Source organism: Anthonomus grandis, chromosome 3 (genome assembly GCF_022605725.1).
Source record: "Anthonomus grandis grandis chromosome 3, icAntGran1.3, whole genome shotgun sequence".
NCBI lineage: Eukaryota > Metazoa > Arthropoda > Insecta > Coleoptera > Curculionidae > Anthonomus > Anthonomus grandis.
In genome coordinates this window covers 25,291,437-25,304,206 of record NC_065548.1, presented here as the reverse complement: position 1 = coordinate 25,304,206, position 12,770 = coordinate 25,291,437, and the positions used below count along the sequence as shown (strand labels likewise).

Below are 12,770 nucleotides of genomic sequence, written 5' to 3'. Positions count from 1 at the left end.
CCAAGTATACACCATTCAAAGCATATTTAAAATATTTCTTTTTGATCTATTAAAAGATAAATAGTTAGGATTACCTGACTCTTTAACATTGCTTCAATCGTAGTGGGATATTTACTATGCCAAAGGACAGTAGTGTCATCAGAAAAAGATGTACCTACATTGCCCATATGTGAATGATGCCAAGTCATTAACATAATGAGAAATAAAAGTGGGCCAATGATACAGCCCTACAGGGGTGCTACAGCACCCCTGCCGTGGCACTGAACTCCTCTGATTCATAATAATCAAAACGAACGTTTTCGAACATCTACTTCCATAAACTTCCAAGTTTTCGCCTTTCAATTGTCACAAACAATCAAAGGCTTTGGCAAGATCACAAAATACCACTGTAGTTATTAAGGCCCAGATTGAGTTCGGTGAGTTTTTGAGTTAGGTGAAAAATAGCATCATTGTGTGTATATCATAGGTGTTTCTACATATAACCAAAAATACACATTGTGCTATTAAGAATGCTGTAGCTTCCAAAAATTTGACTATCCCTGTTTTCATTAGTTTCTTCATAATTTTGAAAGAAATTTTGGGGGAAGGCAAATATGTGGGCTTATAATTAGGAATATTCTCCCCCTGTTGAAAAATCTAATGCAGAAAGAGCTGATTTGGGTAAGTTTCAAAACACTCTAACAAAACTGTTACTGGTGTAAAGAAAAAGGTGCTGTGTAATGTGAAATTTATTAGTTGTATTTTTATTAATTGTTGTATATTGTATTTATATTATTTGTAATTTGTTAATTGTTGCATAATAATGTAATTAATAAGAAAGATACCTTCTTAGAATGAAGTATTTTCTCCACAAGTAAAATGACAATATTGTTTCAAGTGTGACTTCAATGAGATAAATCATCATCATCGGACTCTAAAATATATTTAAAGTAGAGTCTATTAAGGGGAAAGTACGAAAAACTGGACCTAAAGAATTAAAAAACAAGTTATTTTCGAACTTAGTTTGTTCGTTAATACAAAAATAATAAGGTGATTTTATTGCCTCAATAATTTCCAGGATTTTCAAAAGATCCAACCCGTTCCAATAGACATGCAGCACATCAGTATCCACTTGAGGTTCAAACTTATATCCAACTTCAATAATGTGAAGATCGAAAGGAGAAGTATTAACAATAAACCAATTTACCTTGTTTTCTATTAATTTAGTATGTTCTTTTACACGAGTTAATTAATTCTCCCTCTGCTTTGATCGATGTGGCACACATTACAGTCAGGATGAGAACATTTTAGTCGGCAAACTCCAGATCTGTGACTGACAGGAATTTTGTCTTTGGTATTGACAAGATGCTTTGACAAGGAGTTTGAGGTCCCTAAAGAAACATTTAATTTTCGACTACAATTTCCCTGAAACCTTTCAGCCACCTGATTTGATATTTTAATCTAAACGGTGATACTTTTTATAGATAATTTGTGGTATTGTCAGGATATCTAAGAGCTATTTGATAAATTGTGTCAAGTTCTTTCTGAAAGTTGTTTGAAGAGAGAGAAATGTTAAAAAGTCAATGAAACAATGAATTAAACACAGCAAATTTTTGGTTAAAAGTTTGATGGTTGGAAGAAAAGTCATCAGTTCCTGTAGGTTTTCTTTAAATCTCGAATTCAAGTGAATTAGTATTTAATGAATCAATAAATCAAGGCAGTGTAATTAACTTTCAGTTTCTTTTTTATAAGTAAACTTAACAGAGCTGTGAAAAGTATTGAAATTTTTTACAAAATCCCACATAAAGCCTTAATTCTCTTCATGCAAGGAATGGAGACAAACTCGAACCAATAGCCAGGCTAGACTTCTGAGCATAAAACTTTTCTTTAATTTGTAAGAAATTTTGTCTTAAAGCAACATCTATTAAGGAGCAAATTTCTAAAATAATATGGGTAAGTAAATTGGAATTTAAAAAGAGCAATTCACGAATATGGGATATACAATCTTTAGGAGAAATACTAGGAAAAAGGTGAGAAACAGCAAATGAAACGAAGAAAAATTAGGTATTTTCGTATTAGATAAATTATGGGTTAATTCAAATGAGTTTTTTTTTTATAGAGAATGAATGAGAAAATTTAAGGCAGTTGTAGCAAAATGGATGTTAGCCAAGAAGACAATTTCGAGTCCCTATGCGAAACAACAGGTCTGACGGGACAAATCCCCGAATGCATCATTCTTGTCAAACGTTCTTGAAAAAAAAAAGATTGGTATTCTACTTTGAGAAAGGACTTCCTTCTAAGAATGTATCTTTCTTATGAATCATTTACTCTACTTCCTGAATGAATACTTCCTTTTTTCAATAAAATAATGTAATTCTTTTATTTATAATAATTTTATATTTATAAAGTTTCAGTCAAATTTATATTTTTTCTGCAAATTTCCCACTTGTAGACTTTTGGCATGCCATTTTCAGTGGCTAACATTGAGCAAAACAAAATAAATTGTCCCAAAAGCGAGAATACTATTTGCACTTAGTAAAAGCAAAGAATATTACAATAAAACTAGATATATGGAGGTGGCATAAATTATTGGTTGGTTACCTTGTAGTCTTTTTGCATACTTTATATAGTTTTTATCTGCTCTATATACTTTTGATTCCTCATTTCCAAACATTTTTGTCTGTAACATTGAAATAATAAAATAATGCAACCGCCACTATTTCTTAAGAACCTCTTAATACTTTAAGCACATTATTACTTATAAATAGTAAAAAAAATAATAAAAAATAAAAAAATTACATGCACAACGCTACAACACTATTTCTAACATAAAAGAGGCAACGAAGAAAAAATAAAATGAAATCTGTGAAATATTTTGTAAGTTTTTTTTTCAATCTACAGACATCTATATAGAATTAATTCATCAATGGTATAGTATGAACTATCATTTTTGATATCGAGGGTCAAAAAGCAGGACCTTGTAAGTAACATTTTGGAAATTTTTCAGGAGAGCAATAAAACTGTTTAATTTTTCTAATAAACGACAAGTAATGATTTTTTTATACATTTATTTATTTAGCAGGAACATAACGACATCAGTTTAGAAAAAAATAATAATTTTCTTTTTTTTATAAAATAAACTACATTTACGAGGTACTGCGTCTAAATAATACAGATACGAGGAATTGCATTCTTAAAAAACTACGAAAAAAACACAAATAAATTTTGTGTATTTATTACAGAAAATAAAATAAGAGAATATTCAATATTTTGTGCAAAGGAGTATTAAACATTATAAAAAATTGTGTACTAGTACCCTAAACCTATTTCCTAACATAATTAAATACCTATTAACATTTTAATAATATCATCACATTATCAGGTACTTCAAAAAGTTTGTGATCTGGTCTTTTTCTAAATTTAAAAACAACATCTTTGTATAAAAGTATTTTTTATGTAGCAACCTAATTCAAATAAAATTAAATTAAAAAAATGAAAAATAAAAGCTGACAAAACTTTTCTTGGGAAAATATTTTTACTTGTAAGGCAACTGTTCATAAAAACTTCTTTTTTTGGTCTTAGGGGAAGGGGGTGAAAGTCTTCGTCAGAAAATTTTAACTTGAATGAGATTTGCCCATTACAATATTGTAACGCTCTAATATTGGACACAATAGCCCTATCATTATTCATTCTTGAAGGCCGAATCGAGGCATACTTTAAAAAATCTTTATGGCCGTAGTTTTTGAAAAACTCGTAGCCCATATTCTTTACCTAATAGGGATTTTTAATACGTGCTTGCTTGGTGATTTTTAAATAATCACTTGGTAAATAGATTTCTTTGTTTTTTAAGCAGGTTTCAATAGCACTATGGACAGAGTCACATTCCATCTGAGTGTGACCCTTTTCCAAAAACTTTCGCGTAATTGAAACATCATGCTTCTCTGATAAATAAAGAAGAGCATTACCGAGCACACTATTCCTATTTTGCGCCGTACAGCCATCAGATTAAATAATGATAGATCTTTTGGCACCTTGGGTTAAAAGTTGCTCTTGTAAGTAGTCTACTAAAAAGGAAGCATAAACAGATGCTTGCCCATCGGCAATAGTTTCGTTAAACCAATAACAAACGGCTTGGTTGTTGACTAAATTATAAATCGTGAAGTTATGGCAACACAATTTCTGTTTATAGTACAACGTGCTAGCTGGTATTTGCGGAGATAGCTTCACAGCTTGCACATCCATGGTAATCATGTGAAACTCACCATTTATCGCCTTCTCCTTATCTATTTCCTTTTCACGTCTTGCTGAATTTTTTTTCTCAATGTGTTCCTTATACTCTTCCGCTTCTATATTTTCGTTCTTATACTTAAAACAGACATCACATTGGTCCTTTCTAGGTCGGAATATTGAGATTTTCATTTCGTCGGCAAGTTTAGTCATTGTAATAATTGACATTGGATTTTGCCCCTTTTCTTGGCATTTCCCCATGTAGACACGGTATAAATCGGACCATGACTGAAAAGACTGTTCCAAGTACATTCTGTTGGTATCTTTTCGACAGTAATGTGAAGGAAGCTTGTTTAAATTTTGAAGAAACTCGGTAAGAAAGTTTCTGTCATTTTTTAAAATATCTTGTCGTTTTTCTCTCCTTCTTATATCGGTTTGGTTTCTACTAGCCATGCCATTTTCAGAATTCATCGCCCAGGATCGTACGGACCAATCTCCGAGATTAAGGGTATTCAAGTACTTTTCTTACAAACAGTAATGGATTGATTACCGATAATAAAAGAATAATTTAGTGTTTGGGATCTACGAGATAAATCGATTTGTTTCAAAGGCCTCTTTTTATCGCATACTTTGACAGTATTTCCAACAAACACTTTTCGCTGCTCCCAAGTCATATCTTCCCAGAACTTCTTGAATAACTTTTCTCGATCCTCGTTTGAAATAAGACAACATTTTTTTGTAGCATCCCTCACTTTTTCTTTGTTTAAACACTAACGCCTTTCTTTTATCTTCCTTTCCTGGCGATTTTTGTTTTGAAACGTATTTTTTTGATTTTTGGGCTTTGTGAATCCCATGTAGCTTTTGCCTATCAGCCTTAGTTTTTTATTAATAGTACTTTTATTGTATCCTTTTCGCTTTCTATTTTTATGTTCACCTACAGGTTGTTCTTCTAAATCGCTATCCTCTTCTGAAAGTTGCCCTTGCGGTCCTTCATTTGAATTGTCTTCGACCATACTTTCTTCAGATGAGTCGGGGTCATCGGGCTCCATTGTGGCGTCGTAATCAGGATCAGACAATGTGTTTTCTTCGGGTACGTCATCCGTAAATGAATTTGTAATGCTTTCACCCAAACTGGCTTCCATAGAGTTTGTTTTAAGGATGGGATCTGATATCGTAGCTTCTTTGATTTCCATATTTGCCATTTGATCGGGAGAGGTGCTGAGAATTCCTGGCTCTGAATAGTTTTCGAATACGACCTCCGCATTATTTATTAGTTTAGAAATATCCTCAGAGCTTAGAATTTGGTCCAACTCAAGCTCGAGTAATGACTCATTGTTAAAATCACTTATATTTGACAAGTTCAGGTCATTTTCTTGTCCTAGGCATCTAGTTACTGTATTTAATTTATTTGAGTTTAGATTTTTAGCCATTGCCACCATTTTTCTTGCTCAGCTAGACATTATAATTGTATTAGTAGTCTTAAACAGCAACTCGCAAGCGGTAATACAATTTAAATTTTAAAAAATGCAGGACATCGTGTGTGTTATCTGGAAAAAAAATGTGGTTTAGGTAAAGAAAAATTATATTTATTATAAAATAAATTAAACACAAACTACTAGCAACAACTTTAAAACAACTATTTTCAAAGTGATATAAAATTGTAGCTATTTTAAACATCTTACCGGCAAAAAACACAAAGCACTTCCACGAACAACAGTAATGGTCGCTAACAAGGGTTAACTGACAAATACGAGGTAATGCTTTCAAAACTGACGCGAATGTAAATACGAGGTTATGATTTTTGCGATTTGCCGCTAAAATTAAAAACTGATTAATATCTAACTTGGTAAACAGATGCCACCATCTATTCTACGCATGTGGTAATGGTATATTAAAACTAATTTAGCCAAAAATGTTAGTTACGAGGTCCTGCGTTTTGACCCTCGATATGTAAAATGTCTTTCATAGGATTTTAAAATGTAGCTCTTGCTTGAGACATCTCTAAGGATATGTTTCCTAATGCTTTTATAAAAAAATTGACTTGTAGTTAAAACAGAAGTAGGTAAAGGTTACGTTGGATATGTCAAGACATTTTTAATCTTTGGAAAACAAATGTGAAGGTTGAAGAAAACAATTCTAGCCATGTCAACCCACACTTTTACACTCTTACTATTCATTTTATCCAATAATAACCTGATAAAATTTTCTTATAAGTCATAGATGATATCTAGGGATCCATTTACAAAGAACACAACACCTACGAATAGTCTTTCAAACAGGAAAGTACGGTTACAAGGATTTGTATAATATAATACTACTACAGTGCTATCGTCTAAAAAGGTCAGCCAATTTTTTTCCGTAAAGCTGGACAAGAAACTAGGACAGAACCTTGATGCATTCGTCATAAAATTTCTGTATCTGCATGCGTAAGAGGGTTTCGTAATATGCATCACCCGTAGACAAAATTACACGTTATTCAGACATAACGTTTTGAAGTAAATCTTCTTTACGCACGCTCGAGTTGGGGAGTAAGCTGGCGAATGCGTTATAAAAAAGAAGTTTTACTTCAGTCGTGTGGTCTCCAGCGCACAATTTTTTTTTTTTTTGGAAACCAAACTGATATTGATGTGCTCGATAAGTTTTAATGACTGAAAATCGTTTATCGTTTGAACTCTACATACCTCTCGGCTTGATCCCCAAGCCCTCCAATAAAAACAGCATAAGAACTGACAGTGGGCTTCATCGTAAGCGCCTCCGCCAGTCTGGCAGGAGATATGCCGTACCTCTGTAGGTTAGCATCGGACAATAAGACTAAAATTGCTTCATCACAGTCCTCTTCTGCTAGTGTGGACACTCCCCAGGTGGTAGACTGTAATGTATTGTCTCCTGACCAACAGAATTGGGCGTGGGCATGCATTTTCTATAAGGTAATATTATATTATTTTATGGTTAATATCCTTGGTTTATACACAATAATAATTATCCGGAAATAAGATAGCAAATAAAGAAATCTTACTTAATTCAAAATTCAGTATGCAGAAAGATTTTAATTAAAAGGTTAATGTCTTTGAGTTACATACATAATAAAAATTAAATATTATTCACAAAAAAATATAATTTGTTTAGCCCCATGAAGATGGAAACAAGTGCAAATAAGCGTTTTCTTTTACTATTAACCGATAATTTCTATACCATTATGTAACATCAGATTTTGTCCAATAATTTAATCTAAGCAACTAGTTTTATTGTTTTAACACAAAGTTTTTTTTTAACTCTTCATATGTATAACCTGATCTAAAACTGTACTTATTCTAAGATCTACCATTATACATTATTTAAATGGCTTGTTAATTTATTAACTGGTAAAAAGTGTAATCATAATACTAGAAAAAAAAACATAAAATAAAAATGGCACTTTCAAAAGTCTTACTCTAATAACTTCAAGTCTGTGCTTATTATTTTTAGGTGGATTGTCTCGTGAAACGAAATTAATGTTATACTCTTCCCCAGAGTGACCGATAATGTCATATTTTATTTTATCCTCGAATCCTTCTAGCGCTTCCATTACAAGAACTACTGCTTCTAATTCTCTGTCTAATCTTCCGTCATATCCATTAAACCTAAAATATGGTATTGTGCATTGACATATAAAAATAATTTTTTTAATGCCAATTATTTCAAGAAGCATAATTCTTTGACGAAGAAGCAGCGTCTTAGTGGGTTAATTAAAACTTGTTTTGTTAAACAAATGAACAAACTGCTTACCTATACATACTTCCAGACACATCTGCAAGAATCCTAAAATATTTTGGTTTCAATTGAGGGGTTCCGATTTCTGGTTCTTGCTCAGCTCTTCTTCTAAAAATCGTTTTTTCACCTAACAATCCTATAAAAACGACCAAAATAATTAAAATATACTTTGTAGCTTAAATTTAATAACAAAAAGCCATGAGGATCTTAAAGTTTCATAAATATCAGAGATGGTCATTTAAATTTTAAAAATTAATACTTCGTAAACAAGTGAAAGGAAAATTATTATAGAAATCACTCTAATAGCAAAATATACTAAACATTCAATGTTCTCAAATATCTGTGGACCTTCTAAGAACATTTAGAGAAGGTGTCAGTAATTCGAATATCTGGGAACTAAATCAAATGTCAATGTCTAATAGTATTGCCTCTCATATGTGAAACGTCCGGTTCAGAAAACACTCTATTTTGCTGAAAAAAAAATACATTGTTGAAAAACCTCAAAAAGAAAGCTTTATGAGGTACAAGAAATGTGTTTATATAAAACATTTTAAGAGTATTTCAAATTTCGTAAGTCATATTCTCAAGAATAGTGAAAAAGTCCATTTTCATATAATTCTCTATATTAAGATGTAAAAATTATGAAGATATTTAACTTGGATCCATAGTTATGCGCAAAAACATCCTATTGAATAAAGATCTTGTTTTGCATTAATAAATGTAAAATCTTCAATTCATTATAAAAATGTGTAGAAGTTTTATATTTTTTTAATGAATAAGAGTTTTTAACTTCTCAAGAATTTCAATACTACGTAAGTAGTATTGCAGTCTACGTAAAATAGATAGTCTACGTAAAATAGTTATTTATATAAAAAGTGTGTAATTTTATGAATGGATCAATGATGTTAATGATAAATTTAACCAAAATCCCCATGAATTAAACAAGAAAACGTTACACAGAAGTAACTGACAAAAATGTTTCTATTACCGAAGAAAAAATTAAAATATACACGTCACACACATAAGACCTTTATGTATGTGACCTTTAAAAATGTAAAAGTCAACTATCAAACAAAATACAGAAGTGTCAAAACATTTTTAACGGCGAAAAAGAGCCGACGGTCCTTAAAGTAAGAAGTTGCCTGGTGAAAAATCCACAAATCAAACGAATACTTCTTAAGATAGAGGTGAAAAGAACCTCTCCCAACAATAAAATATGGGAAAATGTAAAAAATTATTCCATAGTCAAAGACAGTTAAAGGGTATATATTACATGCAGAGTATCGAAAACACGAAAAAAAGAAGAAACTGACTTCCCAAGAAACTGACACTTCATCAGAGTTAAGTACAAGCCCAGACAAAGAAGATATCGATTTGTCTCTCTCCTTCTGAGTCCGTTCACCCCTCGTAAGGATACGGTGGCATCGAGACTTAAGTAGTTGAGTTGATGGTCGTCTTCCAGAGATCTTTATATTGAGCTGGGTGGGTAGTTTCTTGTAATATTTATCCTGTTATCATCTTCATTAGGTCTATCCATCTCATTAGCGACCTGCCCCTCGGATGGCGTCTCTCCATTTTCCCTTGAATTACCAAGGTTTCCATGGTATTATCACGCCTCGCAAGATGTCCAAAAAATCTGAGGTGTGACTAGGATGTGGTCGTTATCAGCCTTTTCTTTATCCGAGAAGTTAGCGTTGACAGGCCCACATATCAAAAAAATGCATTCTGTTCTTGTCTGCTTTTTTAATTGTCCAAGTCCATAGACTAATAAAAAAACCTTTTTGCGTACTATGGAAAAGATGAGCATTTCCACTAACGTTTGATTTGCGTTCTTATGGTGTAGTTACGCTTGTGTCTTTCCAAATTTTTGTCAGCCATGTGGTTGAAGTACGTGCTATAGCTAATTGCCTTCAGATTTCTCCAGCATTTCGTATCCCACAGTTAGAATTGCTCTGCCTATAATCATCACTTTTGTCTTAGATTCGTTGATTTTTAGACCGTAGGTTCTAGTGGCGACTACTAGTCTATTCATGATCCCTTACGGTTGTTCCTCATTTGATGTCATAATTCGCGTATCTGAGATTATACCTCTGCCGTTAATGGCTATTCCGCCTTCCCACTCATCCATAACTATGCGCATTTCGTGTTTTGAGTATATGCTGAAAAGAAAGGGAGATAGAATATACCCCTGCCATCCTTGTGAAGGCTTCTGAGTCTCCGTTATTGACTCTTACTTTAGCGCTGTTGGTCTCATAAAGATTTTGGATGAGTTGAATCAAGTGAAGGGGAGTTCCCATCGTGTTTTTAAGATCTGTTCGCCTCTGCATTTTTCAGGGCATAAAACCTGTTTGTTCATCTGGTATTTGATGATGTTAATTATGTTAAATAGTACCTTGCTGACGTGTGGTACCAGTGCAATCGTCCCCTAGTTATTACAGTTCACGTGCGGATTTTCAGTAGGGGTATCGATTCACCCTACTCCTGTAGCCACTTTCCTGGCTAGGTGATTCCAGGTGATTGTCATTCTGTGTGTTTAGTGTTTGCATTAAAATCTTCTGTTATTTCCGAAATTTCTTTGTTCGGCGTATCGCATATAATTTGTTCAATAGTCCTGTAAATTTCTTTTATTTCATCATCTGATGCTTCCGTGGTAGGACTATATAACTTGTAATATATGAAGATCCGTAGGTTTATAGCCTATAGGGTATGACTTGAATTAACCGGTCGCTTATTGGATTGTATTTCTTTGTACTTCGATATTCTTTTTGATATTAAAAACGCAACTTTATTTCCCCCTATCACGTTGGCTCCTGATATGATGTTCCATGTCGCTATTGCTATTTCTTTCCTCATTTCTAATTTAGGTTTTTAGGTCGCAAACGCATGCCCAGTAGCCAATTTCACACCAGCCTGTCTGGACTCAGTCTGGCGCGAGTCGCTAACCGGATTGTTTAGTATATTTCTATCTCTACTCTGTGTACTTATACTTATTTTGTTTTCTTGGGAAAGGCACTCGGATGGTTTCCTTTTTGCCTGTCCGATCGCAGTCCCATAGCCATTAAACTTATTTTAAGGGCACTTACAGCTATGTGTTGTGTCGCTGTTATGATCTGCTTAATTACCACCCACGGTTTCCCGTATAAATGACTTATATCAACTGGGAAAAGGGTCAGAAAGTGGTCAGCATAGCTAAGTTGCCTGCTCGGAGATTCCTAGCAAGCCCGAAGGGAGCTATTATCTCTTCTATCTGCCACCAGTTAGAGTATCTTAAATTCTTATTGAAAATATTAATATTATTTAAAAAGAGTTGATTATATTAATATGTTTTGGTTAAGTAATAAAACATCTTAGTAGATTTATTTATTTAAAGAAACGGGCCACCCAACAGATAGGCGCAGCTGTCCAATTACTGAATCGCACAAAGTATACAAAGAAAAATCAACAGTCTAGCGAGTACTCTATATTTCTAATAAGACATATGTAAAATATTACCAAGCGTCTATCTAAACTAACAAAGGTTTAATTTTTTTCTTATATTTGTTGAAATGTAAGTAAAAAATATCGAATTTTAACTAATTAATTTTGTTAAATTTTCTAGCGCAACGAATGAGCGGTGAATGAAGAAAGTAGTTTAATTGTGATTTTGGAATACTAAAAGTTAGCCTTGTACGTAAGTTGTAAGGGTTGCCATTTAAGTGAATATGATGCAGACAGAAATCAGAATCAAATAAATTTATTACATTAAATCAAAGTATTAATATAATATAACTTCAAATTATTATGGTATGTAGAAAAATGTCTTTGTCTATTAAAAAGGTAATTAATTATATATACTTGATAAAAAGGAGTTCAAATAACAGTGGCACATTTAACTAAGGGTCTTATTAAGGAATTATACAATGTTAGTACCGCAGAACCATTGGAAAAACCCTTTGTGACTCGCATAATAAGTCCTAAGGTTTTTATAGCTATTAGACAAATTATTTCTAGGTGCTGTTCAAACGTTAAATTGCTATTTAAGCTTAAAATTCAAGAGTTTCAGGTCATATGGAGCTTTCTTAATAATTTTTCTTGAAAAGATTATACTATGGCATTTATGTAGGTTAATACAGAGCCTATTTTTGTTACCATAGTTAGAAAATCTATTTAAATCGTTTTGCAACTGGACAAAATCCGAAGTGTTCGAAGAGTCATAAATACTTTTAAATCTCCTCCATATAAAGTATATTCAGTATATGAAAAGCACTGACTCACGTCATTTAGAAAAATATTAAAGAGTAGGAGACCCAGTTGTGAGCCTTGGTACTTCTGAAGTGACATCCGCATCTTTAGATCTTATGCCATTAATTTCCACAAATTGACCTCTGTCCGTAAGATAGCTTTTCAAAAGTCCGAGGAGTGCTAAATGCACACCAAAATTCTCAAGTTTATTTAGCAAAGTCGGAATGATTAACCTTATCAAGCACTTTGGAAAAATCAGTATACACAGCAGAAAGCTCCAGACCTCCTTCCGCAGCCAATCCTATCTTTTAAATGTACGGCCGCATATTAGTAAGAATCGATCGGCCTCTGAAAAAGCCATGTTGATTTTGATCGACTGTTAGTTTAATATTAAAGAAAAGTTGTTCGAAAATGAATAGTTCAAAAATTTTATCAAAATGACATAAGCAGTGATATGGGCACATGTTTTTCGGGAAGGCCATACCCAATATCCCCAAAAAATTAATGTTTGGGCAGGAATTTATGGGAATGAAATAATCGGGCCACTTTTTTTGGAAGAAAATTTGACTGGCGAAATTTATTTAAACCTTTTA

The 12,770-nt window shown here is 32.8% G+C and overlaps 1 protein-coding gene across 1 annotated transcript in view; it reads right to left on the bottom strand.

Annotated features, from left to right (window-relative positions):
* The window catches only part of LOC126734623 (von Willebrand factor A domain-containing protein 8), an 88,087-nt gene that overhangs the window by 9,053 nt on the left and 66,264 nt on the right, over window positions 1-12,770 (bottom strand). The window contains 3 exon segments of the mRNA XM_050438319.1: window positions 6,888-7,126; window positions 7,637-7,826; window positions 7,972-8,092. Coding sequence (XP_050294276.1) covers window positions 6,888-7,126; window positions 7,637-7,826; window positions 7,972-8,092 — 550 coding nt within the window.